The following is a 21,684-nucleotide window of genomic DNA, read 5'->3' as shown; positions in this document are numbered from 1 at the left end:
TCAGGTGCTTTGCATACTGTGAGCTAAATAATGGCTTGGCTTACAGTAGCCAAGGAGGATCTTGGGAAGAGCGCAAGAGGTGAAATCTCCTCTTCAGAAACCCTCTCATTTGCACAAAGTCATGTGTCATTTACAGTTCTTAAAATGTCCTGATAATAAGCAGGCTCACTATTTAGTTAAGCTGGATTCTGTGCTTTCAAGGCACATTAAGTGTAAGATCAAACTAAACCTGTAGAAAATTGTAAGCAATTTGGCATCTTACTACAACTAGGATTCCTTACATAAAAATTACTTGGAAAGTGGACTCCCGTTCTTTAAGTTATACCCAATAAAACAGTAGGACTTATATATATATATTTATTCTATCACTTCAGGTGATTATAAGTAAAAAATTGTGAATATACATAGAAAGAGCTATATCGCCCTACTGTGTACAGGTGTTTAGCTAGTTTTAATATTGCAGATAATCAACTTCACACATAACATAATTAAAAATGCACAGCAATTACAGTCCATTTGCAAGACAGTTTTACAACTCTGCTTGCTCCTCACACAAAATTTAAAAGGTAAATTGCATGCTTCCAATTAGTCTTTCAAATGCAGTTTCATAAACTTCAAATTAGCAGGCAAAAGTCTGCAAACTGAGCTTGGCATTACAAACTAATGAGCAAAACCACCTTGAGGGGCATGTTAGTCATCACTAGACTTAGTCACCTTGAAGACAGAAAGAAATACTATATATCTTTATATAATTCACAAATCTATTGATTAAAAACATATCTAAATTATATAAAATTGATTCGACATACTCTACTGCGCACTTAAGTAGGCTTATGTTAAATTGTATTTTAAGTGGTTTGTCACATTATTTAGAATCATTCCAATTATTAAGAGCTTAATAATTAGTTAATAAACTATCAGTTAATAAACTATAAGCCAATTATTTGAGCAAATTTTCCCAACAATTATTCAAACTCAATTTAATTCTGATAATATTTGTAAGAAACTTGTGAGGGGGGGGCAGCGAGAAATCAATCAATTAAAAGCTATGGGTAGAATTCAACATCACACTCTTCCAAGTGTTCCATCTGTACTAGCATATCAGCTTACCAGACAGAAGTTCTCCCTTCCCTGCCCCATGCACTGTTCTGAGGATTACTCTTCATCCCCCCCCCCCCCCGAGTCAAATTGGAGGCGGGGTACAGGGAATGAAGGGAGATATGTCCCATTGCTTCAGTGGCAGTATTTGTGCAGGTATTCTATGGAGGGCCGCCATTTTCCCATTTTTGCATTGATTGTTCAGAGCAAGAGACAGAGAAATCCACCACCCACCCACCCTGGTATACATTTTTGGCCGCTGAATATTTGGAATACTAAGGACTGCAATACTCATTTTGATGGATGTTTTTAAATTGTACTTGCTGTTGTCAATTAAAACAAACAAACAAACCACTCCTATCAATTGAAAACACCAGCCTGATTTCCTGAAAGAGTCCCACCTTGTGGGATAAACTGCTTTGTGAAAGTGATATTCCGGAATATAATTATACAAATAACACAGGAAACATTTTCAACCACAAATTCAAAAACTACACAGTGGCAATAAAGATGTCTCTTCCTTTCAGTTGAAACTAACAATGTACGGCAAATTCTTTTCCATCACACTGTAGCCAGGAGTGACATCTGTAGATTTGTGCACACCTTCAATGGATAAGAACTTGTGCAAACAAAGGATAATTTGGTATTTGTGTACTTAGGATTACAGGAAAGCTTTCTCAAAAGCACCTTGGCAGAAGATTTTGTGGTCTTTCTGTATCTGAAAACCTTATCTTTCGTTTATAATTCTGTTTATGTCTGGTGATAAAACAAACACATATTAAACTTTTTACCTTTTCAGTTTAAATAGGTAGTGATCTCCAACCCACACTCCAATGCTCTAGCTCAAAGTTGGGAGCAATATAGGCATGTTTTTTTTTTACAAAAGTATTGCCAAGGAATCTGGAATGACTCAGTTCCACAGGACCAAACCAGCAAGTCCCTGCCATTCTTTCAAGCTCCACAGTTGGAGCTGGACAGGCGAACATAGGGTTGTCCTGAGTTCAAGAAAGGTATAACACCAATAATGGGAGAGGCAGAGTCCTGGTGACTACAACTGAAATCTCTTTATGTTGTGTAACATTGACTAGGTCCTGCTTTTAGTGTTTGGGACCTACTGCAAACTCTGCCCCCTGGCAAAAAAAGAGACTTCTAGATCAATTACATATTTCACTGTACATGAAAGTTCAACGCCCCTTGAAATCTAATATGGTACATAACACAAACATGTCACTTATTTATGGGGAATCCTTTGACAGCAATTGGCTCAGCTGCTGTGATGTAATGGAATTAGACTCACCATTTACACATTGCCAAAAAACATGATGCAGATTTGGATGTAAATTTAATAAATAATTACTATGTTTAAGAAGGGGACACAGGTGGCGCTGTGGGTTAAAGCCTCAGCGCCTAGGACTTGCCTATCGAAAGGTCGGCGGTTCGAATCCCTGCGGCGGGGTGCGCTCCCGCTGCTCGGTCCCAGCGCCTGCCAACCTAGCAGTTCGAAAGCACCTCCGGGTGCAAGTAGATAAATAGGGACCGCTTACCAGCGGGAAGGTAAACGGCTGGCCACGTGACCCGGAAGTGTCTCCGGACAGCGCTGGCCCCTGGCCTCTTGAGTGAGATGGGCGCACAACCCCAGAGTCTGTCAAGACTGGCCCGTACGGGCAGGGGTACTTTTACCTTTACCTTTATGTTTAAGAAGAAATACACCTCATCATAGTGGGGAAGACTATGACCAATTTCATGCAATTTCAAGTTGTCTCTCATCAAAATTTAACACAAGCACATAGTCTACATGTCATTGGTGAAACTTCTAATGATTTTAACAGAGCTGGATAATGTTCCAAGTAAGCAAATCCTGGTTGATCATTTCGCCATCATTCAACATGGAAAAATGGAGACTAAAGGCATTTCTGTGTCGTTCCATGGTAATCTTGGTAATAAACGTAGCAGCGTAAAAGGACCTTTTAAGGCAGAAATCTATGAAATTCAGCATAGGTATTTCAATAAATGACCTCTTAGATGCTATGAAGAAATACCAAAATTAACTTCACAAAAACACATACAGCAGGCATAGGCAAACTCGGCCCTCCAGATGCTTTGGCACTACAACTCCCATCATCCCTAGCTAACAGGATCAGTGGTCAGGGATGATGGGAACTGTAGTCCCAAAACATCTTGAGGGCTGAGTTTACCTATGCCTGACATACGGCAAAACTGCCCCAAAGTGATCATTTAAAACAGTGGTTAGCAATAAGCAGTTAGATCCATTGGAGATGTAAATACATAACCAACCTTAGCACTAACCTAAAGTTACTGCCTGAACACTAGAAATTTCTGATCTCACAGAGAAATGCGGGTCCCAGAGACTATATACTGGAAAACCCCCTGCAAAGAAAGAGGCTGGAGAGGTGGGGAAACAACCTATTTTATCTATTTATTTAGAAAATTTCTAAACCACACCTTCATCCAAACATGGATTCCATGGCAATGCAAGTCCACACATGGTTAGCCATCAGCTTCACATCCTGGTTTAGGCATTTAGACATGATGTAAGCCAGCTTTAAGGAAAACAAACCAGGGTTAAGTCTATTATCTGTACAGGGCTAGAGTAGTAGTTCAATACAGCTGTTTGAATACTTTGGCCATGTGCTTTCCAGGAAGTAAGCACTTCTGACAGAGCAACGCTGACCAATGAATATTCCTCTACTCATTTATTTTTATTAATTTATTTCTGGCCCACCCTTCATCTAAAGACTGCAGGGTGGCATACAAGATAATACAAACCCATACCACAAAAAGGAGGAATCTTAAAATACCATAAAATTTAACATTAAGATAAAGTAACAGCGGAAGCAATCTCAAAGATTCAAACATATGTAGCCCAAGTTTTAAAAGTGTGTTTACAAAGGCACCTAAAGACAATTCTGAGGGAACAATCATACCTCCAGTAACAGGGGGTTCCATTAATGGGGTGCCACTGTTTAGGCAAAATGGCACCTGATCTTTACTGAAATTGTAATGAGTAAAAATAGTTATAGTCTAATGCAGGCATAGGCAAACTCGGCCCTCCAGATGTTTTGGGACTACAACTCCCATCATCCCTGTCGACTGGTCCTGCTAGCTACGGATGATGGGAGTTGTAGTCCCAAAACATCTAAAGGGCCGAGTTTGCCTATGCCTGGTCTAATGTAACACAGGTTCAGCTTAATATTCTTTGTTCTCAACCTTTTGTCTCACCTTTTTCTATATATTTTGTGGTGAGAGGTAGCTGAATCATACAGAAGAGGCAGTGAGATGGTTTCAGTGTGAAAGAGAAATATATTAATGGCATTTGGAATCTCTTAAACCTTCCTCAAGGATAATAATAAAATGAAAATTACCAAATGAGTAAAAAGTTATGGTTAAGTAATTGAAAATATTAGCAAGCTATATATGCCACATTTATGAGCCACTGAGCTTCATTTTGTACTAGTTCAAATATTAACCATAATTGGAATTCTTAGGATAACATATACTCAAGATGAATTATTTACTTTTTAGTAATAATAATGTCGTGCTTCTGAAATTGCTTTGACCACTAAACTAAACTGGATATGGGGCACATTGTACAGTTCTGATAATTGAAATTTAATAGAAAGGTTTTGCAAAGGAGGTCGGTGAACCTGCTTTCCTTTTGATCTTTCATCCTTGCGGGTGCTTGGATATTTCTTTAGTAAGAAAAGTTTTGCTGGATGAGTCAGTGCACTGAGTCATAGGCAGCTTGAAGCCTGTAGTGCTATAGACTAATTGGTAACAGTCTCAAATTTAATTAAAGCACAGTTGTCAGCTCAGATTACTGACTGACAATCCTACAGAAGTATTTTGTTTTTTAGGAAACTTGTTTTAATTGTTCTTTTATATTAAAGGTATTTTGTTTTCAGTTCCAAATCCCATTTAATAGGAAAAGGAGTTGTTCTTCTACTTTTCTGTATCTTCATTTATTTCCTAACATTTTCCAGAGATGCCAAGTACTATATTACAGCAAATGGCTTGCATGCCCTTTAACCACATCCATTGAGCAACGTTCTCTATCCCTGACCTTGCCCCATCCTAAACGATTTAGCCAAAGTCTTATTATATTATTTTCATAGCTTCAATCTGAAGGAAAACGTGTATCATGTCTTGCCCAAAGTGTTACATAAGACGAGCCCTCCTGCATCAGAGCAACAGCCCGTCTGATTGCCAAATAGATGCCACCGGGAAGCTCACAATCAGGACTTGAAAGCAATACCCCTCCTTCCATTTCTTGATCTCAACAACTTGTATTCAGTGGCACACATTCTCGGAACTGGAAGATTACATATGCACATCATGAAAAGCAGTTTTTGATAGACTTACTTTCTGTGGATTTGTCTAATTCCCATTGGAAGGCATCAAAGCAATTGGCCATCCCATCTTAAGGTAGCAATTTCCATAGTTTGACTATGAACGGAGTGAAGAAGTACTTCCATGTGTCCGTCATGCATCTACCACCAATCAATTTCACTGGATAACCCTGAATTCTAGCATTGAGAGTAGAGGGAACATGTCTCTCTTCACATTTTTCTCTATGCAATGCCCCCTTGTTCCTTTTTACTAAACGAAAATGCCACAAACTCCTAAATGTTATGTTGGCATCTGCTCATTTTCACAGGTGACATTTCAGGCAGTAGATTTCAGATTTTCAGGTTTACTTAGAAGAAAGTATATAAAAGTAAACTTGGAAAAATTAGAACAATCTGGTAATCATCTTTGTCTTTTTCTACATTACATATTTACATCATTTCCTGTATCAGAGGCGTTTAGGAGACGAGAAATACATTTACACTCTTTAAATTTTACAGTAAGAGTACTAATAGCAATAAAGAGCTGCTATGAATCATGCTAGATGATTGGTGCAACCATATTAATAGAAATAGAAGTTAAATGAATCTTCTGCAGAGGCAAATGCTCATTGTTCCTCATATGCTCAAATGTGAGAATTAAATTGTTGAAGATACTAACGCATGACATTTCAGGTTCAACAGAAAGGACCACAATCAACCATCCATGTACCTACTGATATTATTTCCTCAATGTAATTCCCCTGTGAAATTGTCAAGATGCTTTCTAGACCCTGAAAATTTTAAGCAGTTGGTAATTGTTTGACTTTTAAAAAATATGTATTTTTACCAAGTGCTAATTAAAGGGTAACTTTTCTGATACATACATGAGTCAAGCGCATATGCCAATTGAGAAATAGATTTCCTTCCTCCATACAGAACTATAATTACACCCCATCCTTAAACTTCAACTGTCCAATCCGAACCAGGTCTATTCAGAAGCAATGATTCTATGTTTCTATGATTGTAAGTCATATTGAATTCAGTGGGGCTCTCTCTCAGTTAAGCGGTGTTAGATTGCAGCCTAAACTGTTCATGTGACCGATACCACTTTCCTAAGCAGGCTTACTCAAATGTAAACATCCCACAGTTTAATAAAATTTACTTTCAGTTAAGGGTTTATAGGTCTGCAGCCTAAATCTAACTGTTTTGTTGCATGATAAATATGATGTACTGTACCATAATATTCTACATAAACTTGATTGTGCTTTTTTCTTTTGAATTTGCTACTCCCTCCAGATATAAAAATGTGGCGCATGGTGGGGAGGTGTCATATTATTAACCAGCTTTGAAAGGTACAGATATATACTGATTATGAATATTCACTGCATCAATCAGAATTTAAAAAATAATTATTTTATTAAGGGAAAAATTATAAAAAGATGCATCTTATGAACCTTAAATTATACATTACTTGCTGGATTTAATTACTTTGTCTCTCATATGAAATGGCTTATGCCCAAATAATAGTTATGCCACAATAACTACTGTTATCTCAAAACAGCACTTTAGGATATAATGTTTCAAAGACATTCTATTTATCAATTATTTCAGGTACAGTCTACTCACACAAAAGTAGAAGCTACATAAGAAGATACCAGAATTTTATCAGGTTTTTCATGTCACAGTTCTTAAGCCTAATCATTATTTGACTCTTGAAATTTCATATATTGATTTAAAACTATGCAGAAGAAGAATACCGAGAAATAAGAAACATGTAAAAATATGATTGAACAAATATTGGGAAACGTTGTCCTGATTCTATATGCATAACTACCACTCTTCCAGCTCAGAATTAGCTTCCAGTGAAGTTATGTATGGTTAAAAAAAATGCCTGTCCCTGGGACTTTAATTCCAGCATTTTTTTATAATACAGGTGGTTTCAGTGGCATTTGTGTCACTAACTTTCATGGCATAAAGTGTTAAAAGTTCTCCTAGGACTATCTGGTGCGATAGAAAACTGAAAATCTAAATCACTGTGTGTAAACTAGTCCTCAAATATTTATAAAGCTAGCCAATCCTGGGAAGAGTATAGAACCACTTGTTCCTATCACTACTTCTAGGACCAGTGTCTCATTCAAAAGACTTAAGATTACTTTCTTGTGAGTAGTTTTGCCAAAGAAGTGCTAAGACTAATGCTGTAGCACAGAGGGAAAGCGTACACAGCGTCATTTACGAGCTGAGTCATCCCACAGCACTGCATCTTTTTTATTATAACATAGTGCCTTAAATAGGCTCCTGAAATACTATCATTTGTTACGTGATATATAGTGATAGCAGCAAGCTAACTTAGTATCACAGGAAAATGAGTCAAGTGCATACACAGCACGGCTCTCAGTGGGCAGACCAAGTGCCTTGCTGTTTTCTTTCTTGGTAGAAGCTACAGGTTCTCCTTCAGTAGAAATGTACATAGGAAGAGAGTTGGTGGGAACTGCAATGACGATGGTACCAAGAAGGTCTAACTGCTGAGAACCAAAGTACAAGTACAAAGTCTAGACAGGTTATGAAACACTATAGCAGGATCTGCGTAGCTCAAACTGCCCAAAACGTCTGTGTATCAAGCTGAAACTCTGAACTCATTTTGCACCCTGCAATGTAAGTGAACACCTGCACAGATCCATCAAAGAATAATTTTAATATTTTATCAGGCTTTTTTGCCACTTATTGGTATTTGGGAACACACTTTGTGAACCACATTTGCAATAAAGCCAACACCCTAAAACAATGGTACCGCTATCTTTGAATTCGTGTAAAAATTCACAACACCAAGAACAGCAGAAGGCTCGGTGCAGGCCATTGCATTTGTGAAGCCTTCCAGTCTCCTGTTTTATCTCACTGATTATTGGTGCTATCAGAAAAGCTGCACTCATTGCCCGGTAGGCAAGAGCAAGGGAGGAAAAAATTCACATGAAAGCTAAGTTGCTAGATGCAACCGTTGGTTTTCGCACTTAAAGCTACAGTAGATGCCTGCCCACCAACCCAATCTTGGCAGGCACATCACAGGTTCAGAGCCATGACATTTTATTCTATAAAATGTTGCAACTACATTCATGTCTTCATAACAAAAAGACTGTATTGAGCAGTTATGCTTCTGAAGCATTTTATACTAGGTATAACAAATAAATCCCAGCATATCACCATGTGTACATATGCTATAGTAAAAGATAAACTGAAATGATCCCTGAAAATTCCTTCATACGGCTGCATATCCTAAGCCTGCTGTTTATTTGCAGAAGCAGCTATTTCCGCACAACATATCAAAACTTCATACTTCAGTTAAGAAGACCAGAATTTCTGAGGTAGTAAGATGTGAGGAAATATAATCTAACATTTCATCCTCATATACTGTTCCCTATTTGGAGGCTGAGATGCAAGCTTCACAGATACATAACAGATAATATGATGTGCCTGGATGGTGAGGCCATGAACCATAGGAATGGAATGTATACCTAAATGTCCTATCAAGAAAGTCCCACTTTAAGTCCCAGATTTCAGAGAGAAATCTGCTCAACTGTCTCCCACTGAAATCAATGGGACTAAAAATGCTTATCTTTGAATTATGGCCAATCATCCTTATTTGCTGGCTTGTAATATGTAGTTTAAGTAGAGGCTGCTTTTTTAAATAACCTATACAAATCACTTCAATTCAGGCAGAACCTGTATGAGTTAGCAACAGCACAATCTGATACACGTCTACTCAAAAGCAAGCTCCAAGCGAGAATAGGATTGCAACCCAAGTTGTCTTTAATATTTAGCTGAAACTGTAACATCGCAAAGCAGTTATGGCATAGCTTACTATATCACGCTGCAATCTTATTTATGCACACTTATCTGGAAGCAAGCCCCATCACACTCAATGGGATTTAGTTCTCAGGAAACCTGATGATGGTGAACTGTTGGTAAACCAATGGCAAAGCAACCCAAATAAACAAATGTTTTCGATGGCCGAGAAGACCTAAAATTGACAGCTGCTCCCACTACTCTGCACAAGCCATTGCACAATTCAAAATTATGACACAAGAGAATTTTACAAAAACAGATTTCACTTAGTTCCACCTTGCCATTTTTTATTTTACAAAATGCAGCTCCAACATCCATGGAAGACCTATGGGAAAAGGCTTCCTTTCTTCTCCGAAGCCTTTTATACTAAGAATTCTTCTCTTGTAAGCTATCTACCTTCTGTCCCACGAAGGGGTGTGTGAAGTTACCTGCATTTTTTCTCTGGCACACTGAAAAGCAGTTCTGGAGCAGGAGCAATTTCTAGCCAAAAAAAAAAAAAAAAAGAGCCATTAGGGGAAAGGTTTAAGATGCCTCCAGCTCTGGTCTTCTTCCATGGAGGACTGCAGCTTCATTTTGTAGGAGGAAAAAAGAGTCCAGGAGAAGCTGCATTTGATTTAGTGCCATGCATATTTTGGCCCCCGGCTCCCAGAGAAGCTAGATACACTTAACATCAACACGGAGGCTGAATTAAACAATGGTAAAGAAACATCAATGTGGGCATCTCATTGTACAGCCTGTACATTTTAAGACCAATGCTGCCAGTCCCTTCTCAGCTCCAGCACGCCTACACTTCATCTATTATTTTGCAGCCCTCCCACATTTATTTGCTTTGCCCATTACTGGTTGTTATCGCAAGCAAAAATAAAAAAAGAACAAGAACAAGAAGAAAAATAAATGTCCTCCAGCCATTTAGCTACAGGACCCTCCAAATCACAGAAGATGAGGGACAGGCACTAGTCGAGGTATGAAGTATTATGGGTGGTTTTGGCTCCACAACCAGATGTGCCTATAAAAAGGTTGTGTTGATTTGACCTTTTGTATTATTCACTACAGCTCTGTACATACTAGCACAGAACCTTTGGGGAACTAGAACAAAAATACCCTAAAATAATAGTTAATATAGCAAGTTTTACAGGAAGTATGTTTCAGCAGGCTTACTGCAGTAGGCGTTCCATTGAGAAGAAAATGAACTAAAAAGGGAGTGACTCATTCATACAATGTACTTCAGAGAATACTGCACAAAAGGGATTTGGGAGGAAAGGGTTCTAAAGCAATGGGTAGATACTTAAGAGTTTGCCTGGAAATCCAATCCCTTACATTAAGTGAAAGTTTTCCCACAGGCAAGAGCAAAGAGTTCAAACCTATTTCAAAGAGCTCTGATCCCATCACCCAAACAAACCAGTATGCTCTTTCTTCATTTTCTGCTATGATACATATTTTGTCAAATATATACAGTACCTATGAGATAGTTACAATTTGTGCCGTCAAGCCTGCAAAAGGAACAATGTGCTAAAACTGCATTAGAGTAGGTCAAGGGATGGAAGGAATTGGAAAACGTAGTTTCTGTCTATCACAGAAGCAGCCTACATTTTATAAGCAACCATAAGGCAAGCAAGTTTTGGCCTTGATTATTGACCTCAACTTTAATGAAGAAACTGGCCAAATAATATTAACTCTTTGTGCAATATTTTGCCCAACAAACTTGGCTGGCACTCATACACTACCCTCCATGTCAGAATCAGAATACTTGCCATCCCCTAAGATAGGAGGATATAAACAAAAATACAGAAAAATAGTACCTCTTTCATTCTACATCATCGTAACTGCATAGCTGTACTCTAAAGAGGCATAACAAAAATCCACTGGTGTGTAATAAAGGTACTTTGAAGATACTATCATTTACAGAAGAATATAAGTGGCAGCCATTCATGGTTATGAAACAGCATTTAAAGTTCTGAAGTAGCAGCATCCCTAGCCAACACTGAGACTGAAGCCATAGCACAAAATGACCACAAAATTCTTCCAGAGGGGCAATCCTGAGTATATAAAGTGGCTGCTGAAGCTTGAAGTTACAGATTAGACAGACCAGAAATTCACATATCCCTTTAAGCATAATATTACATATATATATATATATATATATATATAGGTTTTGGTGTCCTCGGGTGTCTTCCCGTGTAAAAGTTGGGGTGTCTAGGCGACGTTTCGACGAGGTCTCACTCGTCATCTTCAGAAACCCCAAGGATAAAATCCAGTTGGAAAACCAAGGGATCTATGAAATACCCTGCAAAGTCTGCCCAGCCACGTACATTGGACAAACAAACAGACGAATAAATGCACGTATCGCAGAACACAAGAATGCCGTCAAAAAAGAAGAAAAAACTTCCTCTCTTTTCCAACACATGAAAGAAACAGGACACGAAATTAATTTTGCAGATTCCAAATTGCTCTTTAACACGGAACATCACCACAAGAGAATAATCATGGAAGCCATCGAGATAGAGAAACACCCTCACAACATGAACAAGCGTGACGACACATCCCGCTTGCCAGACATCTGGAAATTAGCCCTCCCCACAAAAACTGACACCAGATCCAGAGGCACACAGAACGCCAACACCAATCAACCACACCAGACCCAAACCCAGACCCTCTCCACAGATGAATTACTGACACCATCCAGTAGCCAATCCATGGTGGCACCTCCGGATGCTGCACCCCCCTGCAATCCCTACACAGATCTGGCTGACACAAGCCACAAAACCACAGCTCGCCCCTATACACGAAGCCAAGCCAAAGCACAACTAAGTGCAATACAGCCATCTTCTCAGGAAAACTCTTCACAAAGTTCAAGAGGTCAAGACACAAAGACTTTAGCAACTAATCCACACCTAATGACCCACCTAAGTGGTACTCAGGATATCACTCAAGAAATCACTCAAGGTATCTCTCAAGTAATTAAGGAACAAAAGAAGAAAAGGCACACTAGCCTGGGAACTTCCTCTCTGCCCAGAACATTGGAGGCTAGACACCACACCCCCTCTACAGTATTTATAGGAACTCAAACATTGAGATCCCGCTCTGTTCCAGTAACAAGAAGCCGAAAGCACCAGCCTGAAGATGACGAGTGAGACCTCGTCGAAACGTCGCCTAGACACCCCAACTTTTACACGGGAAGACACCCGAGGACACCAAAACCTGCATTCCTGTACCCGTGAAAATCTACGAAAGCTTTTGAATGGGTAGGTTGGAAGAAGCTGGGACAGAATCTCAGAATCTCAGAAGCCCAAGAAGCTCAGTGGTTTAGACCACAGCCACCCGCATCCCAAGTCTTTCTTATAAGCAGGCATGCACAGGATTTCATTATTAGGAACAATAAACAAGCTGCACAATCCTTTAATTGTCATAGCTCTCAGAAGTCTCACTGGAACCGGTAGCATCGAATGCAACATACAACAAAATAATAATAATCAAAAATTCATATGGGAATATCTTAAGAAATAGATTTTCTTATATCTCTGTATAGTTAGAGATGGTACGTTAATACAGATTATCACAGGACTTTTCAGTGTGTGTGTGTTTAATGTTCAAAAGCCTTTTGGAAGCCCAACTATGCCACGTCTACCTCATTAAAGACCAACACAAAGTTTGTTCAGTTTCACTGAAAGCTTCCTCTTGCTTCAGAAATCCTTTCACACTTTATTTTTGTCTTGTTGGCCAGCTGAAGGCTTATGAATCTTGTAAGAACCTGGAATGCTGGGCGGGGTGGGGGGAGTCCAAATTGGATGACATTATATATGGAGGTGTCAGAATCAATTGTTGAAAGGAATATGCCCTGGTCATCCTCAAGGATGTAGATAGGGTTCTGTGATATCCACCAAAGGTAATGTGGAGCCTGGCCATCTCTGGTGGTGAAGGTCAGCAAGGAAGAACATGGTGAGCCACAAAAATTAATGCCTCTCTTGATGAGGCATTAATTTCTCCTGTACTAAGAGGTGATGATCTGCCCACTTTTTAAAACTTTAGACAGAGATAGCCTGGCCAGGTTTAAGTCCACATACAACATTTCTTTTGGAAAAAAGTTGTGCAACATGTGGTGGCTGAACAGCTATAGGCATTCCTGGATTTAAAAAATCCTTCCTTGATCTCTGTCCATCTGGTTTCCAACCTGGATATGGGATGGATACAGTTTTGACAGCTCTGGTAGATCTCTATTCTGAAATATACACGGGAAATGTTTCCCTATTGATCTTGCTCACCCTTTCTATGACTTCTATGTTGGACTTTCTGACAACTTTTAACTTGCATCTCACGCTAGATCCTGTGGCCTCCCCTCCAGTCAGCTTCATATAGAAATAGAGAAGTACTGTATTATCTTACCACGATCATCATCATTATCAACAACAACATTGTTGTAGTAAGCAAAATACATTCAAGTCAATCACAAATCAGTTCAGTACAAGAGAATCTTCAAGGACATAAATTACAGAACAATTTCATCTATAACTTACTCTAGCTGTAAAATAAAGCCTGCAATTCTTTATTATTATTCAATCTACTTTGAAAAGAAATTTCAACTTACCTGTCCTTTACGTGGTGCTAAAAAATTAACAACTTCCTCAACCATAACTGGTATATGTCGTTGTTGATAGTCTTCATTGTCTACTCCGCCATTTAAGTATTCATCACCATGCAAATGCATTTTTTCTACAGTTTCACATTTACGGGTTAATGAAGAGTGTATATTTTTTACCCATGTACCTAAGCAATTTGGGCTAGATCTAACTAAACTGTGAAAAGGAAATCGGTTGCAGGTCTTGCATAAATACAGCAGCTGGTGCATATTGTAGGTAAGTTTGATTGAAGGGCAGGGTATAAAAATAATAAAACAAAGAAGCCAACCTGGGGAAAAAACATATTAGAAGTCAAAATTCACATTTTTAAAATGGCTTGTATTAAAAGAAGAAGTGTATAAAAGCAATAGCAATTTGTTTTACTAATCAGCACAAAGAGATTTCAGTGCCAGTAAATGTTGCAAGATGCTATTTAACATATGCCACTAATGATGCTATTGTATTTGGCCAACTCTAGTACTTGCAAGTACTCCACTAGCATAACTTTACAACCTGAGCATCTGTTACAAATTCAACTGTTCTCAATCACAGATCTATTCAAATATAAACCATATTGACATATATGCCTCATTGAACACAGTGTAGATTGGGGACGCCCAAACTGCTCCTAGTTCAAAAAGATTCAAGCATAATTGGGTCAGTATTGAGCAGTAGCCAGAACATGATGCTTGGATAACAGAAACCCTGCTTTGCAGTCTGATTCAGTCATGAAGTTCACTGACTTGCTCTGGGAAAATCACTGTCTCTTAGTCTATATTCCATCTCAGAGTTGGCGTTAGCAAAAATGAGCTAAGAATTTACTCTGCAAAATACTATTAAGTATGTAATACCTTTCCAGGATGAAGCTTATAAATAGAAGGCAGACATTATCATGGAGAAAAATATGGAGCATATCCTATGTTTGCAACCTCATAGGATTGCCTGTGTGCTACATGAACATTTCATTGTACATTCTTGTTCTCAATCTACATCATGGTAGCAATACATGAATGTTCTTTTAGAAATGGGATTCTTTATGCAGGTTGAGAATATGAACTGTCTGCTTCAACATTTGAAACCTACTACAGTCGTACCTTGTTTCTTGAATGGAATCCGTTCTGGAAGTCCGTTCGACATTCGAAAACAAAGCCATGGCTTCTGATTGGCTGCAGGAGCTAACTGCACTCAAGTGGAAGCCGTGTCGGACTTTTGGGTTCCAAAGAACATTCACAAACCAGAACACTCACTTCTGGGTTTGTGGCATTTGAGAGCCAAAACGTTCGAGTCACAAGGCGTTCGAGAACCAAGGTACGACTGTACTTGGCCTGCTGATCTATGCAACATCTTAAATGGGTTTATGAGGTGGCTATGCTTCAGATGATGAGATGCCGCCCTGAGACCTCCGGGTATAGGGCAGTATATAAATTCAATTAATATAATAATAAATAATAATAATAATGCCCTCTGAATTGCAGTTTTTGTTTTTTTGTTTTTTAAAGGTGTATTTGCCTCAGAGGAATCTATCCTGATCTGGTGGATTTGAGCAATATTGCCCACTGTAAAACATGCCACTTTGGGGAAAAGTTTTAGAGTGGGTAGTAGCAGCTCAACTCAGGATGATGCTGATTATTTCAGGCTGGTTTCGACCTTATTTCAGGACCTTGTTCACCCTGATAATGACATGCACCAGGAGGGTGAAACACAATCCTATTGATTATCTTGTGTTTTTCAATACCATCAGCTATGATGGGCCACATCATTAGCCTCCCATTTGTCATCTCCCTCCATGTCTTTCTCCAGAATCTGCCACCCCAGGTCTGACACTGAAAGCGCCAAGGGACTCATGACAACTGCTGTCCAATATCATGCCTTCCGATTATATTGTCATCCATGTTATTTCACTTTGACATCATACTACTGGGAAAGATCATCCATTCAGTACACTGAAAATACTCAACTTTATCTCTTGCTTCCACCAGCCAACCCCAGGGATGCTATGGAAACCCCGAATCAGTGTCTAGGGACAGTTCTAGTGTAGATGCAGGTGAAAATCCAGTGACTAGAAGTTTTGTGGATCTGGACATAGATATGCAATCTGTTTTGAATGGAGTTAACACTCTCATAGAGTAGGCCAGACCCAGCAGGCTCTTCTTATGTTCTTAAGAATCAAGTATAGAGTATAAAAGTCCAACTGGATCCAACATTATCACTGAATGGCCAGGTTACATAAGTAACTATGAACACTTTTACCAGCTTCAGATGGTTCACCAGCTACAGCCCAGCTAGCCTCAGTCATCCATGCACTAGTTAGATCTAGGGTGGACTATAGAATGCTGTCTACACAAAGCTGCCTTTAAATGCAGTTTGGAAACTAACTGGTGAAAAATGAGACTGCCAAAATGTTTGTAGGAGGAGGATTATGAGTAACAGTTTGCAATTTGTTTCCAGACTCAATTTAAAGTGCTGGTGTCAAACTCTAAAGTGTTAAATGATCTAGTACCAGGTTATTTGAAGGGCCACGTCCATCCATATTAAACTGAGCCCTAAGATCAGCATCTACAGTATTCTGCTTTCTGCTCCCCCCCCCCCCCCACTAGTAAAGATTACATTGGCAGGGTCTTCCAAATGTGCAACTGCCTTCCTAAGCAGCTACATCTTCTGGCTCTTTCTCATCACAAGCAGTCTTTGGAAGGTTTTTTTTTATTGTACAAGGATTTTCCTGAGTATCTTTTTTTTTTTTTTTTTGCTTTTGCAATGTTGTTTGGTGGTTTTGTTACTGTTTCTGTTATTTTTATTCTGTGAGCCACCTTAGAGAAAAATATTTTTAAAGGCAGTATATCAACAATTAGAATAAATAATGGGCTTAAATTGACTGAATTGTTGGATTGCAGTCTACAGCTTCCCCAACAGTAAAACCCTCAAGGGAACGCAAGAGTGTGCAAGAATACAGAAGCTGAATGGAAAAAGAACAAATGTCTGTTGAAAATGTTAAAATAAGGAGGCAGCAAGAAAAGTGCAGGAACCTATGGAGATCAGGCACACTAATGGAGGGCTGCTGAAAAGAGAATGGCATGACAGCCCAGTGACTGCTGAAGAGGCCTTGGGGAAAACAGATGGATTGTCCACATTTCTGCTGCAGGTGCAAGGAAATAATTTCCTTCCAGTTCTCCAATACATTTGTCACAGCAGTGTCGGACCTCATAGCAACTCTTGTATCCTTCTTCTTTGCAGCTTGCAAGGATTTCCCCCTCAGTAGCTATCCCACTATCTGGAAGCACAATTCAATACAATGCTGACTGCTTTGAGATCATAGAATGCAGGGCAGTTCCACTAAGTTTAGTTCCACTAAGTTTAGTAGAGCAAACTCTCAAGTATGTATACACATGACTGCAGTCTTAGAATCAAAATATATACAGTGGTACCTCTGGTTACAAATGCTTCTGGTTACGAACACTTCAGGTTACGAGCTCCGCTAACCTGGAAGTAGCTGCTCCTGGTTGCGAACATTGCCCCAGGATGCAAACAGGAGGCCCGCACGCACAGTGGGAAGCCCCATTAGTGAAAGAACGCCTCAGGATAAGAATGGTTTCAGCTTAAGAACGGACCTGCAGAACGAATTAAGTTTGTAATCAGAGGTACCACTGTAGTTGGGAAAAGCTAGAGGTCAGGCAGCATATTATAACCGGACTATAGCAGGTTCCTTCCTTTTGAACAGAGGTCCTTACACTTGAAAAAATGTTTTGAGGCTCACAAAAGAAGTATAACTCTGACAATACATGCAAATAAGCTGGAATCCTACAGAACAGCAGTGAGGAAATCAACTCACATAAAGCTTGGCTTTACTTCATTGGAAAATATCTGTGTTGATAAATTCATATCATTGGGCTGTGCTATTATGCACTTTGTGTGAGGCTTCTCTTAAGGCAGGTCTGGAAACTGTAGTTAATGCAGAGGTTGGGTTGCTGAGTGATGCAGCCAACCATATGAATGTTACACCTTTGCTCAAACAACTGCACTGGTTGGCAATATTTAGAAGAGTCAGCTTATGTCTTTAGGATTAAGGTTAGTTGTTTCTCTGGGCTGTTTGGAAGCTTGTTTGCGTGTTTGTATGCATACAGAAAATGCTCAGGAAGCATTATCTACAGCAGGGGTCAGCAACCTAAGGCCCATGGGCCAGAAGCGATGCACAGAGGTCGTTTGACTGGCCCACAAGCCACCCCTGAACTGAGCTGCCCGCTCATGCGCTGTGCTAAACTGGCACAGCGCAGGAACTCACTTCCGTGGCACCGGAAATTGTGTCTGCGCAGACGCCAGAAATCGCAGGCTCCCACGCAGGAGCGATCCTGCCCACAGAGGGATCTCCACAGGACCATTCCGGCCCAGATAAACCTTACTGGCCCCTGATCAACAGCTTTCAGGCTTTCCAAACCTACCCTCTGAAGTATCAGGTGTGCGTACCCTAATGGAAGCTCATTACCAGTAGGCTACTTAGCTCGGAATAAAAGAGATGCTAACAAAACACTGCAGGCAGAGATAACACACTTGAAGGACCTGGCACAGAATCTCTAGCACAGGTTGATAAAAGTATCCTTTGGGGACTAGTTGACTTTGTCTACACCAGCAGCCAATGAGACAAAAGTCCTTGGCATCAAAGAGTAGCACAGAAGCAAGGATGACAAATATAGGGAGCATGAACAAATATGCAGGAACATGAACAATTAAGGAGTGTGAGAGCCCTCCAAATGAAAGTGACATCAGGTGGAATTCTAACTGAACAATGGTTCTGAGCTTTATTTGAGGATAAACACTGAAATGTGGCTAACCTTGAGTCAGAACCAGATCTGAATCCAACAAGGAGGTAGTAGTATGTAATGCAAGCTCCTATTGTCAGAGAAAACAGTGAAAGCAGTCTCCTCTGTACCAGGGTAAACATATCCAACTTCATCAACAATTCCTTATAAAGCTTGGTTTCCAGACCCTTGATCATCTTGGTCACCCTCTCTGCACACATTCCAGCTTGTCAATACCCTTCTAAAATTGTGGCGCCCAGAACTGAACACAGAATTCTAGGTGTGGTCTGACCAAGGCATAATAAAGTGGTACTATTACTACCCCTGCTTGTGATACTTCTGTTGATGCAGCCTAGAATAGCCTTAGGGGGGTTTGGTACTGCATCGCTGTTGACTCTTGTTAAGCTTGTGGTCCACTAAGACCCCTAGATTCTTTTCACATATACTACTGGCAATGTTTTATTAGTGTAGCTGGTTCTTCCTGCCTAAGTGCAGAACCTTACATATGTCCCTAGTGAAATTCATTTTGTTAGGTTTGGCCCAGTTCTCCAATCTATTAAGGCCATCTTGAATCCCTGATTTTGTCTTCTGTGGCACTGGCTATCCCTCCCAGTTTGGTGTCATCAGCAAATTTGATGAGCGTGTCCTCAATTCCTTCATCCAAGTCATTTATAAAGATGTTGAACAACAGACCCAGGACAGAACACTGCAGAACTCCACTTAGCACTTTTTTGCAGGATGACGAGTAACCATTAATGGTTCGGTCAACCAACTACAAATCCACCTAACAGTTACCTCATTCAGCCTACATTTTACCAGCTTCTGCACAATACCATGGGAGACTTTGTCAAAAGTCTTACTGAAGTCAAGATACACTACGTCTACAGCATTCTTCTGACCTACCAAGCTTCTAACTATCAAATAAGAAATGAGATTTGTCGGGCACACAGATTGTTTAAAAACAGCAAGTGGGAAAATTTGGATTTTGAAAAACTGAGTTTCACTTAAGGGGCAGAACAGAAAAAGAAGAAAGTGGACAGACCAGATAAGTGGGAAAATAAATTCAAAACAACAGGAAATGACAGAGAGAACTATTTGACTAGCAAATGTTAACTGGCACCATACCATATATTCAACAGGTTAGGACAGGGTTATATTTAAGTATGTGTGTATGGGAATTATTCAATAATTCTTAGTTGTTTGGGCTACTTGTCACAAGAGTTGATTGTGTTAACCTTTTTTAACCCACAATGTACATGTTTTTTTCATATTCATTCCACTCAAGAATGACTACCAACCTGCTTTACCTCACACATAGTTGAGAACGGTGTGCATTAACACTTAAGAAATGCCACACAATGAATAAAAAGCTAGCGCAAACGGGGGGCAACTGGGGGAGCGAGTGCTTCATTCTCGCCTCAAGAGCCATGTTGGCACAATCATTCGTTCTTCTACACCTCGCGTTATTTTTAAAGGAGTTTAATGTCGCGATTGCTCTTCGCAGGCTCCAGACAAGGAGTCATTTCGCTTACACGTAGAGGGGGGGGGGTACATGTCCGACGTTACTCACTGCAAGAGGTGGAGGGAGAGTGGGGACGAGGAATGTCTGACCACCACCTCTATTACCTTAGCAACGGGTGAGCTCCCTTGTGGATGGGAGAGAGACGGAAGGTGAGGGTCCACTTTGGACCTAGGAAGAGGGGAAAAAACAAGGCTTCTGAAGTGTGCGCATCCGGAGAACAGCACGAGCCTTCCCCTCCCTCGCAGCTCGCCTCTCCACCCCCGTCCCGGCGCCTGGGGACACTCGCTCTGCGGAGGAACCGTACTACTCACAGCGCTCGACGAGGCCGCTGCCCCCCACGCTCCTCCTCGCACAGCCTACAGCGCCAGGAGCGCTGCCAAAAGGCTTCCTCCCTGCAACAAGGCGCTGCGGATTTCAGTTCCGCCTTCAGAGCCCACTCCTCCTTTGCAGCAACGCGATGAGAAGGCTACGCAGGGCTTCTCCCATCCCACCCACTTCCCTCTCCCCACCCCCCACAAATACGGGACTGGGCACCCGCCCCCCGCTCAAAAGCTGCTCGATCATTGCCTGCCTGCCTGCAGTGCCTTCATTTCAAGCGGGCTCGGGGGTTGCAAGGCGGCGGTCGTGTGCACAGCGCGCACGGATTCGGAATCGGCCTCGATGAACGCGGCGGGGCTGACTCAACAAATGCACTGCAGGGATGCGCAGGTTCTCCAGCGAGACTGGCGGGATTTCCACCGCCCCCTCCATTATCTCTACGCAGACTTTTTCCTGCCTCTTTCCACAAAGCCCCGTATTTCCTTTCCTCCCGGTGGACATCCCCGATTTTTGCAACGCGGTTGTCAGACCCAAAGCAAAATAATTATGACGCCATCGGCAGAACCGCGGCTATCTTTTTATGAGACATCAATTAGGGATAAAGGGGCAGGTTTGTTCCAAGGGATGCTGCGGTGCGACAATACTTGGATGCGTGTCTTGTTACGTAGTAAGAGGTAACCCGTTTGCGATCAGGCTGGCCGCCACACAACCTCCCGCAGCCCATATAATCCTAACAGACCGTTTTCCCAACGGAGTTGCTATAGGATATGCTGTGCTCCGTCTTCACCCGCTTGCATTAACATACGTCCTTCTCTACCACACACATCTGTTGCAATCCGCAAACCTTAAGCCACCAGCAGATACTCTCATCAAATGCTCTATTTTAAGAACATCTTAAAAGCATCTTCCCGAAGGCGCACAGGTTCCTCTGACATCTGCCAGTAGAACATCCCGCCCAGAACGGGCGCTCGTTTTTCATTCAGTATTTGTACAGCTACGCGCACGAGCACAGCTACAAACAAATCTCTCCTGTGAATTACTGTTTTCTCATTTCACATTTAACAATCACCCACAACTCCTCAGAATAACTGCAATTTATGGAACGAACTAAGGAATCGCGAGGTTCACTTTTCTTGATCCCATTCAGTGCTTCAGCGGCA

The 21,684-nt window shown here is 40.7% G+C and overlaps 1 protein-coding gene across 3 annotated transcripts in view; it reads right to left on the bottom strand.

Annotated features, from left to right (window-relative positions):
• METTL15 (methyltransferase 15, mitochondrial 12S rRNA N4-cytidine) overlaps nt 1-20,649 on the bottom strand; it is an 84,854-nt gene extending 64,205 nt beyond the window's left edge. Inside the window, exons 1-3 of one of the 3 annotated variants that reach the window (XM_083751928.1) lie at nt 20,518-20,649; nt 13,864-14,183; nt 13,541-13,624 (exon numbers count right to left, since the gene is read on the bottom strand). In XM_083751928.1, coding sequence (XP_083608054.1) covers nt 13,541-13,624; nt 13,864-14,124 — 345 coding nt within the window. In that variant the 5' untranslated portion in view covers nt 14,125-14,183; nt 20,518-20,649. The other 2 variants (XM_083751929.1, XM_083751930.1) reach the window with 2 other exon arrangements.
• Nucleotides 20,650-21,684: the final 1,035 nt, after the last annotated feature.

This window comes from Podarcis gaigeae, assembly GCF_964106915.1.
Source record: "Podarcis gaigeae genome assembly, chromosome: 1".
In the NCBI taxonomy this organism is placed as follows: domain Eukaryota; kingdom Metazoa; phylum Chordata; class Lepidosauria; order Squamata; family Lacertidae; genus Podarcis; species Podarcis gaigeae.
Note: the sequence above shows the minus strand (reverse complement) of the source record. Positions and strands in the feature narration are given on the sequence as shown.